At 35.4% G+C, this 15801-nt stretch overlaps 2 protein-coding genes across 5 annotated transcripts in view; one reads left to right on the plus strand and one right to left on the minus strand.

Annotated features, from left to right (window-relative positions):
- Positions 1 to 12954, minus strand: part of LOC115216544 (dnaJ homolog subfamily B member 6) — a 52776-nt gene extending 39822 nt beyond the window's left edge. For 2 of the 4 annotated variants that reach the window (XM_029786002.2, XM_029785998.2), the window contains exon 1: positions 12780 to 12951. The gene's annotated coding sequence lies outside the window, so the exon portion shown is untranslated. Of the gene's footprint in view, positions 1 to 12779 lie in introns of all 4 variants that reach the window. The other 2 variants (XM_029786000.2, XM_029785999.2) reach the window with 2 other exon arrangements.
- Positions 12955 to 13312: 358 nt separating this feature from the next.
- Positions 13313 to 15801, plus strand: part of LOC115216516 (polyribonucleotide 5'-hydroxyl-kinase Clp1) — a 38459-nt gene continuing 35970 nt past the window's right edge. The window contains exons 1-2 of the mRNA XM_029785954.2: positions 13313 to 13469; positions 14939 to 15022. Of these exons, the coding sequence (XP_029641814.1) occupies positions 13437 to 13469; positions 14939 to 15022 (117 nt within the window). The 5' untranslated portion in view covers positions 13313 to 13436. The remainder of the gene's footprint in view (positions 13470 to 14938; positions 15023 to 15801) is intronic.

Here is a 15801-nt window from a genome sequence, read left to right on the forward strand (position 1 = left end):
TGACTGGACACTGACTGAACATGCAGAAATATGACAGTTGACAATACAACATTCCCAGACTGATATACAATTTATAATTGTATGTCAGATAAGGCAGTTTGGTCCTCAACTGGGAAGAGACATGGAAGATGGTTCTATGGATAGGCCCCTGCTGTGTAGATAACAAATCACATACCATAGGATTAGTTGATCAAGGCTAACCATGTGCAAAAATATCTCCAGTTGTACCAAACAACAGATCTAAGCCTTATCACTGACCTTGTCTCAAGATATTTAGTGAAAACTCTTAAATCCACATTACACTCAAAATGAGCAAAGCTTTCAACTGTGTCTAGAACCAAATCTCTTCAATTGGACTCATCTCTTCAATTGGAGGCTTCTTGTCAGTTCACTAATTGCTGGTGATGCATTCTGATTCACACCATCAACTCTAGTGTGTTCCCGGGTTTTAGTTTTGCCTATCGCATCTTTTGTTCTATTCATCAATGACTTACTCCAGCTCCTACTCCTCCAATAGAGAAAACTTTTGATTCCTTACAAATTTTGTTCCGAGCACCATCTACACACAACCTAGACTTTATGTCCAACAAGCACCAACTTTGAAACTGTTTTAATCCCCACTAATCTGTTCTGAGCATAAAAAACAATAGTTTCGATTTTGTTTCTATAATTTTTAAGAGAAGCATTGCTTCCTTGCTTCCATAGACTGCATGCCTATGGTGTGTGTGTATATTTGTGTATATGAAAATAATGATTACCAGTTAAGTCATTCAGAAGGATATGTAAAAAAAATATTACTAGACCTCACAGAGGTAATGACCAAGACTTTTGGTATTATGTCATGCTTGAGAAGACCCATCAAGCCAAGCAAAATTGCAAGCGTGGCAAATACCGGTGCCATGCAAATTGACACCAGTGCCAGTGGAACGTAAATGCAACCCAATGTCACGCAAATGACATCCATGTCGGTGGCACATAAAAGCACCTATTACACTCTTGGAGTGGTTGGCATTAGAAAGGGCATCCAGCTGTAGAAAACCATACCAAATCAGACTGGAGTCAGGTGCAGCCTTCCAACATGCCAGCCCAGTCAAACTGTCCAACCCATGTCAGTGTGAACAGACATTAAATGATGATGAATGAGAATTCCACAATACCAAAATAATTCCATACTATTTTTTCTTAAGTTTTGTTAGGGATGAGATTATCTTCAAACCAGAGACTAGACCCAAATGCTTGCAAGAGAGTAAACTCAACAAGACACCCAAAGAAAGGTTCATGGTGTTTATCTAACAAATTAAACGTACCAATTAAAAACAGAGTTGAGAACGATAAATAAAAAGGCATTCTGGTTACAACGACAAGGACGAGGACCCCAGCAGCTCCAAAATTATTGTGCAAGTGGCTGAGCAACCCACAGAAATGCATACCCTTTGAATTATAGGAACAATTCATTTTTGCCAAGAATCAAACATATGACCATATGAATATAAGCTGAAAACCCTAACCACTAAACCACATGTGTTTAGAATTGGAACAAAGTTGTCAAGGATCAGTTGCTGTAACAGTTGCCAATCCATGTATCAGTCCTCATATTTGTGCATTCAGAAAAAAAAAAAAAAATTTACAAACACCATCTATAAAAACAGGCTTTCGGAAGAATTATGCCCACACAACTAGGTTCATAAAGCAAGAATAACATGTCAAGGCAGAAAAGTGAACAATTAAGAGCATTTTATAAACATATGAAGAAAATTGTCAACGGTGGCTTTTTACACAATCAGAAAAATGAAAGTAAACAGGGTTGATCTAATTAGGTTTAAAGTAATAGGATCTCACCTCACCCAAGAATTGGAGGTAAAAACCTGACTAAAATGTTAGTAGAGTACAGAAACAAAGCACGAAGAAATCTAGTACAACATAAAAATGAGGTTTTAATTTACTAAATATGAATCAATGACTAAGTCATTGATTTATATTTAGTACAGATGAAAAGAATTGCAACACCCTTTTACTCTAAGATTAAAGCCCAGCAAAGAAAAAAAAAAGTGAATTTTTAGTTCTAATCTATAAGCTTAAATATAATGTAAGCAGGCATGACTTTGCCATCATATGATTTGGGGGTTAAACCCACTGTACAGCAAATATCTTACTACAGTGATGCCAACAAAAACCTTGTGCATGGATTTTATAGAGGAACACCGAAAGAAGCCCAAAATGTGTGCCTACAAGAGTGTCACCTTCTCATGATGTGCTAAAAGCAAACAAATGGCACCTTTATGCCAGTGGTGTCATCTGTTTGCATGCACGAACTAGAGGAAATATCTTACTTGGAAACAAGTGAGGGTTGGCAACAAGAAGAACATTCAATGACAAAAAATCTACATTGAATTTCACCTGAACCAGGCAACTTTGGAAAAGTGAGTATTAAAATGATATAAACTCTGAAGGTGTAACCACAGTCCACAAAATGAAAAACATGAAAAGGATGCTTTAAAAAGCTATTTTACTAAATAAAAGGTAAAACAAATTTTATTTTAAAGAAAAGGAGTATAGCAATTAGTGCCTCAAAAATACCAACTGTCCTACAAATAGCCATTAAGGAACTTCAGGTCATATGTCTACAAAAATTTAAGAAACTAACTTTGAAAACTATATTAACATTGTTGTCTTAAAATAGGTAACCAATAAAACATTCTCAGACTGAGTTATCAGTATAATGAGAGGTTGTAGATTTAATTGTGCAAGAAAATGTAAAACTGTTGAACTCAAATTAGCATTTTAAAAACATCTACCCTTAAAATAGTAAAAACAATATTCAGTATTTTTTTTTTATATCTAGCAAATAACTTCAACCAGCAGCAAACTTGCTTAATCTTTTGAAAAAGAGAAAAAATAAGCTTATCATAGCCATTACCTATTTGTTCTCCAAAGAGGTATTACACCCTTGCATAAACCAAATGGGAACAGATGCCTCCTTTCACTAATTCCATGTTGTCACACAACAATTCGTCATTGTGCGCCAATGTGTGCAGTATCATTCTCAGTAATATGGAAGGCTGGTATACTTGGAAAAAGATCTGTAGAGGTGCCTGGTCATTTGGCCGATATCTGCATGCCAAATGGCCTGCTTTATCCCCACTGATTTGGGATTACATAGTCATCTAACATGAACGACCATGGGTGCACCTAAGAGGTTCCCTTCTGGGGTACAAGTCTGAGCGGAAAGTCACCTCACCGGCAAACGTACAGCCTAGGGTTGTTTTTATGGAAGACCAGCAGTTGCCCATGCATACCAGCCTCCCCTCTACATGCCACCAATGTTATCCAAGGGAAAGGCAAAGGCCAATACAGCTTGGCATCAGTGATGTCGCAACTTATTTCTAAAGCCGAGTAAAACAGGGCATTGTGAAAAAGTGTCTTGCTCATGAACATGCAGCCCAGTCCAGGCATCAAACTCACAACCTCACAATCGTAAGCATGACACTAACCACTGAGCCATGCATCTATTAATATTGAAAGTCAACTCCCATCACTTTTACATCTATGTTCCATACTGGCATGGATTTTGTTCTTATTCAAAGTTATTGCCTTCCCAGATAGGTTGGAGGACAATGTTGCATGTTTCAATCTCTAATTGGATGCCCTTCCTATCAACAACTACTTTACAGTGTACTGGGAACAATTCATTGTGGCACCAGCATTAGTAATGTTGCTTTAGTTTCCCCTTATATGAACAACTTCTCATTACTCTATGAAGTATTTGTTTGATAGAGAGGGAAAGCAAACTGAAGAGAACAATGACTATAGAATAAGTGGATGAAGTGAACTTGAATATAATGGGAAATTAGATTAAGTAATTAAGATGAGAGAACAGAGTGAGTGATGGATAACAATGGAAATGGACGGGGGTGGAAGTGAATGATGAGTGGCCTAAGAGAGAAAGGGTAATAGTAGATGATATCAAGTACAAGCAGCCCTTATAAATAGGGTGATGATGGTGGGGGATTGAAATATGGCTAGGTTCAATACTATCACTTGCTACAAGAGAATGAAAAGAGAGGGTATCAAAAAGTGGGGGAGTCAGCAGATGTGAAATTAATGTGTGCACACACAATTATGTCCCCACTCTGCCATTTTTTAATGCTTATTAATGGGCCTTCTCCTGCACTGGATTTTGCTGGTTGACATGGTTCTTTATCATTTCTGTGAAATCAGCATTCACTACTTTGTCCCACATCTTCCTCAAGTTCCTTTCTGTTCACAGCAGTCATCCTCAATTTACGTCACATATCCACGCCATAATACTCTTCTCCCTTGCAGATTACAATTAATTCCTCTGACAATTTTTCTCTCAGCTCATATGTACCCTGTCTTTCATGCATAGTAGCATCATACATACAGCAAAGAATGCTTGCTTCATTTCTTTCCAATCTTCTGCATCAAGTCTTGCAGCAACAATGCAATATTATACTGTACATAACCCTCATATCTATCTCCAGTGAGAGAGAAGCCCCATGTTGCAGAGACAGTTCTATTAACTCAGTCTTATTATACCTTCAAAACACCCATTCCTTCTAAGCATTTGAAAGAATCTATTTTCTGTAAGCTTCAGCTGATTGCCTCTTACCACCTGTCCCGTGAAGTGTTCCTTCTGTGCAACAATGGGTGCATATGGAATTTCTACCTTCTTGTCTGCATAGTGAGCATGACAATTTCCCTTAGAGTAGTAGGTTTTACTCTCTTCTTCCACCTCCTCAGTAATACTGTAGTGATTACTAAGTTTACTTTAATCTCTTGTTTCTTGGTTTTTATTTCTAATTCTACAATAGATTCTGCAATAAGGACTAGATCAACATTTAGATGCTCCCACATACATCTGGTCTTAAATTCCTGCTTTAGCTTACAAGATTATAATGAACACACTCCTAGATCAGAGCTAGATATCCTACTAAAGGCCCCACTAGTCAACAAATGCCAGCTATATGAGTTTACTCTTGAACAAGTATTTCTGTGGTTGTCTCACTAAGAGTGCATCAGTAGTAGTACTTCCTGGCACAAAGCCAAACTGCATCTCATTTAGGTTAATTCTTTTCCTAATCAACTGCAGTTTGATACCTCTAGTTCCTCTTTCTAGAGCAGCCCTTTTGTCCTTGTAGCAGTTGATGCTGCTGCTACACCAGCCCTAAGGTATGATAATTTACCTATGTGAGTGATTAGCTTGTATTCTATTCTGCCAGAAATTTGAAATGTCTGCTATTCTTGATGAACCAGATACATTTCCTATCTTCATATCATTAAACATAATTAACAATAACTGCTGTCAACTTAATTGACTGGCCCTCTTAGATTCACCTTCATATAACCCTCTTTCTTCTATGCATCCTCCCAATTCAGCAATTCCTTATTAACAGCTCTTCCATAACTCAGTCTTTTCAGTGCCAATAAGAGCAAGTGTGCTGTTGTCGTTAGGTATACACATCAACAATGTTTTGATTCTTTTGTATATTGTCTTGCAATCTGGAACAATTCATGCTTCTGACCATCATGTTTTAGAACACTGGCAAAATTTTTACTTTCAGCACTTCTCCATGCTAGGTATACCTGATATCTAGCTTCTTGTTACTTGATCTTTGCTTTTTTCCATCCGCTCTTTCCACTCCCAGATCTCAGCCTTTATGGCTCTACTTTGGAGCTATTCCATCCTGGTCATACCTTTTTGATTTTTTGTTTTGTTGGGTCCTTGCACTAGTTACAGATCTAGTCTGTTACCCCTAATATGCTGTTCCACAGGAACATCCAATTGTCTACGTTATAATTTCCTATTCCTTGCCTTATGCATCAATTAGTATCTATGAAGGGCATCCAGCTGTAGAAACACTGCCAAATCAGACTAGGGCCTGGTGCAGCCTCCATGGCTTACCAGACCCTGGTCAAACCGTCCAACCCATGATAGCATGGAAAATGGACGTTAAATGATGATGATGAACCCACTGCTGGTTGACAGCTCTTTCAATTTCCATCTCCTCCTCCAGGACTTGTCTCTGGGTTCATCTAGCTCTTACCCTAAAGTTACTAATATCCTAGTAAGGGATGAAAATTGTGTGCGTGTGCACGCATATACATATATACACTCACAAGTGTTACCATCTATGCCTGTTTTATTTGCCATCAAATGGGCTGTAATGGGAACACAAAACCATTTTTTTTTAATTAGCCAAACACCTAATGTACAAGTTGGTTTACAGAAGCTACATGCTGAGTGAGTCATGATCATTTAACATCTGTTATCCATGCTGGAGAGCTACTCCAAGCTCCAGTTTGATTTGGCATGGTTTTTACAGCTGGATGCTTTTATGTGACTTTGGCATGAGTGCTTTTTATATGGCACTGACACATGACTCTTGCAAGCCAATCTTCTCCACCAGAGGTAACTGGCCTTAGCACTTCTGCTGTGGAGTACAGCAAGGTACCAGACATCTTGGTCCTTCGTCTTCTTGCTTGAAAGGTTTAGCATCCCAAGGGGAGTAGTCCCATGTCTTCCATCTACTTGGAGAGATCAGCACTTCTTTATAGAGCTGTTGGCATCAATCTGCATCACATGCCCAAACCACCACTTTCTTGCACACAAGCATCTACTTCCACTTATGCCTAACTTTTCTCTCAATACATTAGCACTGTTGAACACATACATTATACATCCAGCAGAGCATAGTTATTCCTCTCTAACCTTTGCAGGTTCTCTGCATTCAGGGCCCACAACTCACTACCATGTAGAATTGCTGTTTGTATACATGCATCATACAATCTTCCTTTCACTTGTAGAGAGATACCTTTTGTAGCCAACAGAAGTAAACAGCACTTTGAATTTCTGCCATCCCATTCTTATCCTAGCTATTTACTTAAATTAAGTTACTCAGTTATGACCCCTGGCTGGAGCCCATGCACTGTACAAACAAGATAGATAAACCAGAAAGATTTTCAATAATATTAACATAGTACACTATTTTACTGATTTTAGAAAAAAGAGCAGCTATTTTATGTGTGTGTGACTCATCATCACCGTTTAATGTCTGCTTTCCATGCTGGCTTGGGTTAGACGATTTGACTGAGGACTGGCAAACCAGATGGCTGCACCAGGCTCCAATCTGATCTGACAGATTGGAGCCTGGTGCAGATGCCAGCATGGAAAGCAGATGTTAAACGGTGATGATGACAACCACACACACATAAAACAGCTCTTTCACTAAAATCAGTAAAATAGCGTACTATATTAATATTATTGGAAATCTTTTTGGTTTGTCTATCTTGTTTGTACAGTGCATGGGCTCCAGCCAGGGGTCATAACTGAGTAACTTAATTCAAGTAAATAGCTAGGATAAGAATGGGATGGCAGAAATTCAAAGTGCTGTTTACTACAAAAGGTATCTCTCTATACAAGGAAAATTGTATGCTGCATGTATTCATGTATATTAAAAAAGGGTTTCAGTTGATCGCAGCCACTCCAGTTTTTAATTCATTCCGATATGACTTGATAAATGCTTATGATTTTTTATTCCACACAAAAGACAGAATTTTGTTTTACCATAATTTTTATTTAAAATATTTAGGCAATAAAATACAAGTTGTTTCCATATATATTTTAATCTTGTTAATTTTAACCCAGTTTTTTGTGTGATTATGTAACAAGATCAGAAACAATGAACTTTTACTTACCAAAGTATTGTAATCAGAATATATCACTACCATGTAATACTAATAAAGAAACTATTGTATTAAAAATTCTTAAATTTCATAAAGCAGAAGGATGTAAAATCTTTCTAAATATCTATCAACAAAATCCCTTCAGTAATTTCTGGATTAACTATTACTAACCAAAAACAGCCAACAAAATGTATTTAGTGTGGATATGTAAATTTGGTGTTGAACTTTTACCAAAAAATAGCTTGTGTAACACTTCACTAAAATGTAGTGTTGCAATAAAACCAGCCAATATCAGACCATATAGTTAATATGTACAATACTGAAGTTAACAAGCTTCAAGAGATACAGTGCATTAAACTGTTAAAACTTGTTACCATATAAAAATATTTAGAACAGATTAAGTGGTCAGATAGTGATGAACTACTGATTATGAGTTCAAAACATTAACCGGTGTCATGTCTCTAGGTAAAGTACACTATTTTACCATGCTGATTATACATATGTATATTCCCAGTTCACAAGAATTAGCAATATCACTTTACTGTAAAACAATAACAAAATTTTGCCAACAATTCCCAAGTGAACTGAAACTATCCATCCTTACCATGGGAAATAAATATACATTCATTAAATTAATGACTTGAATATTACACTCAAGAAATAAGATACTAACAGAATCTCAATCACATGAATTACCTGCCCTTACTTTAACACCCTTTATTCAATAGATGGGTAAATGAAGGGCTTGAACAATTTGGGTAAAATACAAGAAACTTATTTCTATGAGCATTTAATTACTAAATACTCATAAATACTAATAAATTAAATTCATAAAAGTTTCCCATTTTATAAGGGAACAGCGAATAAACTCATTGTTTCAACATGTTTATACATGTCACTGCATACCTCCATTAGTCTGTCATATTTAAGTGTTTTATTTAAATTCATTTATTCCTTTCTTGGTCTACCTCTGCATGACAACTATCCCTGCTGCAAGACACAGCTTTGATACAGAGTAGCAAATATAATCAGTTCTTCCATAGTTGACGAGGAACTACAGATTCAGTAAGCTTAAATACACACACTTATAAATAAAGACAATATTGCATTTAATGCACAAAAGAATGTACGAGTTAATGCTGTAAAAATAATCTCAGCTACTTTCTTGAAACAGATTTCAGATTTAAATGGAGGGTGGGTTGGAAAGGTGTGAAATTCTGAAGTCTTCCACTGCCACTATAATAACTTTTGTTGCTTTTTAAAACTAACAACACACCTCTTAATCAAACCCACCCACATAAATGCCAGTTATTTGAAAGAGAGCATCAGGACGTTTTGGAAAACGAAATCCAACACCTCTACGAAAGGATAAAGGGAATATGTTTTGTCATAATATTCCTGTGTTGTTTCATGCAAAGGAAAACACAATATTGAAAAACTTAAAGAATTCATATCTTTTCACATCTTTCACCCTCATATACTTATCCTTGAGGAACTATTTCATGACTGTCGAAAGCTGGACGAAACACTGCCAACAAAAATTCTTTGCAAAGAATAGGAAATGAGAAATGTCTTTAAATTGCTTTTTAAACGTTCATTAATCCTTATCTCCCGTCTGTCCCTAAATATTATCACCATTTCGCAAACATCCATTCTAGTCCCAGAGACGTAAAAAGTAAACAAGACAAACTTGTGTATGCATTCAACTAACTATGAATAATTTGAAACAGTTTATCGAAAGCAGCTGATGAAACTAATTTTTCGTAATGTCCCTCACCTCTTTTTGTAGTAAGGTATATATGTTTATAATAAGGTATTTTACAGACCTTGGGAACCAAGATCAGTGAACAATTCAGTGTGGCAAAAGAGAACCGTTTCTTTTAATTTGATAACGAACAATAGCGTTTAATAGAGAGAGAGAAAAAAATTCCGGACAAAACTAAAAAAGAAAAAGAACAGAGCGTCCGATCAACAGAAAAAATTTCAGTGTTCAAACCCCACGTTGTCCTCACTCTCCATAAAAAAAAAAGAAACGCCAATAATAACTGAAACGAAGTAAATTAGTCGATACAAACCACTAAGGGAAGAAAAACTATCGAAACCTTATACACAATCAGAGCGTCTCAGCAATAAAAAAGAGAAAAAAAAATTAAAGTTTATCAAAATAGTTTAAGGGATAACGGTTGGGTTCGATTTTCTACTTAGAACTACAGCATTTTCCCTTTTTAAACAGGTTTGAGAAATTCATCTGGCGTTCAGTTTTGGATTTGTTATTCCAACGTGTTTCCATCATTAGGGAAATATTCGCAGAATGAAATAAACATCCTAAATAGTTTGAAATATTAAAGATGGTTTTTTTTTAAATATTTGTTTTTACAGACCATCGGACGAAATGACTTAACAGAGTATAACATTAAAAACAGTATAAAAATTAAGACGTATTTATAAGATGTATAGGGTTACTTAAGTGAACGATTACATGCGAATTTGGTTTCTAGAAATTTCCCAAAACATAGGGAAGAGTGTCGCGACATTGTGTACTCCTTTTATTTTCAACTCCCTAAGCTAGTTTAGGACATGTAATCCGGTTTACATATGAACAGCCTACACATTGTAATGTGTACATTTTAAATGGGTTTTTTAACCTAAAAAAATAAACAAAAGCCATATGTCTCCTTCCCAGCTTCAGTCTTGAAATTTTCCAAACATTAATCCATCCATATATATTAGTTTACACATAAACTTGGTTACAACTGCAACAATAGAACCCGTCTAATCCTGTTTTATCACACTCGTCTTGATTGAGTGCTTCCAGAAAATTCCTATCAATCAGCTAAACTTATTGTCTGGTCGTTTATTCAAAAAAACTCGAGCGATTTGCAGTGCATCGACGGAAACTGCTGGAAGTAGTTGTTAAATAAAATATAAAGGAGACACATTAGACGGCCATGAGCCATGGAAGAAGTGAGACCTACACAAACAGTTGATCCTGTCTCGCCATACTTAGCTATTTGTAAACAAACTCTTAACTGCGTGTACATTACATACGTATACGCATTTATTATAAATTTATCTTTTACGAAGCGAACACAGTAGTAGATATTCTCTGGAGGAAGGGGAGGGTTGACTGAACTTATTCAATATATTGGTAGTTTATTTTTTTTATATCGATTTTAAAAAGTGGGTGGGATTAAAATAAACTATTGGATTTGAACTCCATTTACGAAGGATAAGATTCGTTTCAGCCAAACTGTCGATTTCTATATACACACACACACTTTCTGACTTCGGCATAAGAATACAAATTTGTGGGAAGCGGATGTGTTTTGAAACCAAAAACAAGATTTAATACTATTTCTAAAGCCGAGTTGGTTTCTAAGCTATGTCAATCCCGACTGGAGTTGAACTTAAAAAAATGCAGCTAACAATGAATAAAAGAATAGGACTAGAAAAGTAAAAGAAATCAATAGGAAATTGATGGAAAATAATTATGTCGACGTATTCACAGCGAGTTAAGGGATGGAGGTTTTAAATTCCCACTAGACTGTATGCGGTTATATATATATATATAGATAGATAGAATGATATAAAATATGATACTCGTGTGGAAAGGTCTAAGATAGTTACTAGGAAAACAAGCCCACTTCTATTATATCAGCATTTCCACCATCAAAACCAATATTTCTCTTTATACAAAGCTGAGCTGTTCTGCAAGTTCCGTTCCAATACAATATTCTGAGAAATTACTCCGAAAAAGCGTGTAATCTCAGTTACCCACCTTTCTCTCTCTACACACACACATTATGTAGGTATATATATACTAATATGTGTGTGTGTGTGTAATGTACGTGTACAGAGAGAGACTTCACTTCCTCTATCTTTGATATGCTACTATAAAGCTCTTTTATCGAGACAATCCGAAAGTAGAGACATTATACTCTGTATTGCGTCTGTATTAGTATATATACACAGACGCAATAGCTATTTATAAATACAACATATATAATAAAAATACGTTAAAATGAATATTTGTAGACATGCCCCTAGTCAATGTTTCAGACTAAATTAAAAAAAAAAAAAAAAACGTATTTGTGTGCATGTACACATACATATACACACGCAAATATAACGTTTGATCAATACTGATTACCACTTAATACTATTATTTCTCTATAATAAAAGGTAACAAACACATACATGAAAGTAATATATAGTAATGCTCTGTAAACTTCAACATAAATACGGTTTGTGATTTCCCAAACCTACTCGTATTTCCAGAGAATTTTAAAACCCACATAAAAGATCTGTGTGTATATACGTATAGATAGATATATGGTGCGTGTGTGTATATAAGATATATGTGTCACACGGATGAAAGTATTAGAACAGAACACCGCAGTCAAGCACAAGTGAATCCATTGGGTTAGGTTTCCATTGTTGAGTACGAGACCAACTAGGAAACGTACATTAATAAATACACATCCGCATACAAAGAACAGAGGGGTTTATAAGACGTACACATTCAAATAAAGGGTGTAGAAACTTATAAACGGAAGGTTATATAAACACAGAAATTGTGTAATATACTTACATATGGCGAGCATACATATACACACATACCATAGATGATGTAAACATACTAATAATAATATGTATATATACATCAGAAGAAGAGTGCATACATATGGTGAATATACATAAATATATAGTAAAGGAGAAGATGTACATACACCTATCAATGGCGTGTGTATGAGATATATATATATATATATATACACATACATACATACACACGCACACAAACAGCCAGATATTTAAATGGCGAGTATACATGGAAACGGAAAAATATATAGTGCACATTATATGTTTCATATATTTAACATTTATACAGAAATAGCTTGCAGTGTATGCATACATGATATTGCAAGATAGCTACCTAAAAATATTGTACACATACAAATGGAGGGTAAATTAGATCAAATGAACTTTCGAGACATTTTACACAAGTCAGAGATTATTTTTTTAAAAAAGAGAGAAACTGTAAATGGCAAGCAGTTGGCGATGACTTCACTTACCTCGCAGGAAAAAGAAAAAAAAACACACACACACAAAGATGTGGCTAAACTAAAGAAGAATTAGTGAGTGCCACTTGAGTTGTTTCAATGTTGCTTGGCCAGTTTCTCCGTCTTCCTTATACTGATCCAAATGTCTGACAGCAGCAGATACAAGGACTGCACAAACTTTCCCAGCATGCACCGCTTTATACACAAACCACACACGTCTTCCTCTTTCGTCGTTTGCTTATTATTATTTTTCTTCTTCTCTTGTTTCCTAGTTGCTTTAGGTAAATCAATTTCAGCAAAAATAAATATTTATTTGAAAGTTTAATGAAATTTTAAGATTTTTTTTTATTGAATAAACTCAAAAAAAGTATAATCATAAGAAAGAAAACAGTGAAACCGAAACAAATGTATGTAATCTCGTTGTGATCGCGTTGTGAGGGATTTTTTTTAGAAGATATAGATATAGGTTTTTGTTATTTTGTTTTCAATACTAATAATAATCCGAAAATAGTTAAATTATAATTAAGATGTATAGTTTATTATTTCTTTAGGTTTTTTAAAGTTTATAATAATTAAATATTATTTTGTTGAAAAAGAAAAAATATCAGTATTTTTACTTTTTCTCGCTCATGTGAGACTTGCCTTCATCGTAAATTTTTGCTATTCAAGATGGAGGGAAGTTCAAGTGAAAATAAAGAAGAGGTTTGTGGAATTGGTTTATTATTTTATTTAGCAACTTTCAATCGTTTTCAAAATGATCACTCAGAAGTTATTTTCAAATCCTCAATTCATATTTAAATTAATAATATATATATATAGATGTTACAATAAATAAAAAGGCAGTGTTGTGTCACATGTGACCAATATGTATGTTTTCACTCCTTGTTGATCTTTATAGCTATCTATCTATCTATAACAAGGATGAACACCCAAACTCATTTCTGTCGTCATTTTTATACTTGCGTTAAAATGATGCAAACATCCACGATAAGAGCAAACTTGGGTGTCTCTACGTTGTCGTTCAACCTTCTAGAAATTGTAACCAAATTATATCACTTTGTACACAAGCCAAATACAGACCTGAATACAGTCTGAAAAAAGGAGAGATGGTTATGACTGGAATGTCTTTTTGATCAGGTGTCCTCAGATTCGATCCGGAGATGAAGGTTTTTCCTTGACACTCCTAATATTAATGATGTAAGATTGCCCCTGTTGATAAACAAGCAACACGTTGGTAATCTGTTATGGACTTGAGAAAAAAAACCTGATTCCATTATATTGACTTGGACTTGTTTAACATCAAATACATGTGACAGAGTTACTTTATTTAAACTTGTGGCCTCTCTCATTGCCTCACAAAACTCGAGTTTTATGTGGCGTTATATTTTTCTCGATAATAAATTTGAACAGACGTGGTGGACTTTCAGAATAGCTGACCCGCATCACTTGGAATTTCTCAGAAAAGTGGGGACAAAAAAGAAAAGATGGCACTGACGTCAGATTTTTCTACTTTCACTTCTGACAACCAAAGGCATGACAGTGCCGAAAAGATTTATTTTAGTGGTGGATGCTGTTCCAAAGGTACGACGAAGTAGGACAGACGTTTAAAAAGCATGGGTTTAAAAATGTCTTTTAAATGTTTCCCCATTGGAAAAATCCTAAGACGGAGAAATTTCAACTTATGTAGAACAGCTATTCTTGAAGTCCTCCAGGTTTATTTAGCAGTATTGTAGAAATAAAACTTTTACCTTGTTCAGATAAAGTATTCCTTCACTTTTGACAAGATAAACACTACTTTCATCGAGACATGAAAACGAAGTAGCGCATAGTTTTATTTTTACCTACAGTTTCATCACCACGTTCGGATTTCAAATTTCTCTTGAACGTTTTGCTGATTTTTTTAAAAATCGAGATCAGCGGTTCTCAACTTTTGCACTCGCGACCCCTTACCTAAAAGCTTGAAACCCACGCGACCCCCTAACATAAGCAGAGTATAAAAAATGTAATTGATGAGTTGAAATTAATATTATCCCAAGCCACTTCTAGCAAGGCTATGCGACCATTCCCCCCTGCTTAGACTTTGCGATCCCCCTATGTGTGGAACCCTTGATCTAGATCTAATAGAACACAGTAAAGAAGTAAGCAATGTATTAATTTTTTTCTCTTTTCAGACGACACACACAGAAGAATACAAGCTTGAACCTTTATCTGAACTTCGGGTTGAAGTGGACAGTGGAGCAGAAGTAGAGTTAGAGGTTGGTTTCTAAACTTCAAAAACATTTCATCCTGTTTATTCATTTATTTTTGCCATTTTAACAAATTGGTCAAGTCATTGAGACATGACAAGAGGGGGCTTGCAGTATTTGTTTTGACTTTCTTTGCCATTTATCTCTTTGGTATTGATAATATAAGTACCAGTCCAGGGTGGTGTGCATACGGAATGGTTACAGCATTGGATGAGATGCTTTGCTGTATTTCTAGTTCTTTGCATTCTGGGCTCTTGTAGGGTAGATCAATTTGTTACCTGGTTTAGCACTTTGAGTGGCTTTAGTGGTGTTCACTCTTTTGCAAGCCTTTAAAACCAAGTGTCATATTTGAGATTAAAGTCTTCCTTCCTCTTGTTTAGTCTTGAAGACCCTATAAAATAAAAAATTGTGATCATTGCCCCACCCCCCAGCCTTGACGGAACAGTAAAAAAAAACCTACTAACTGCAGGAGAGCATATGAGACTAAATTGTATGCCCCTAGATAACAATCTATGAGTTTGATAGTTCATGTCTAGTCATTTATACTTGTCCATGTGGTCCTGTGACATCTTGTGCCGTCATAGTTCACATTGGGTTCACCATACAGAATTCCTACTTTGTATTTTTCTGCAAATTGAACACAACCATTTTCCTTATGGCAGCAGGATCCTGTTTTACTAAAACTCTAGTCTTCACTGGTTTTACTTTGAAAATTTTTTACTTCTAGGTTTTGCTTACATGTCTGGAATTTCTTCAGATTTCTATCTGATACAGTTATAAATACTAAC

The sequence above is a fragment of the Octopus sinensis genome, linkage group LG10 (genome assembly GCF_006345805.1).
Source record: "Octopus sinensis linkage group LG10, ASM634580v1, whole genome shotgun sequence".
Taxonomy (NCBI): domain Eukaryota; kingdom Metazoa; phylum Mollusca; class Cephalopoda; order Octopoda; family Octopodidae; genus Octopus; species Octopus sinensis.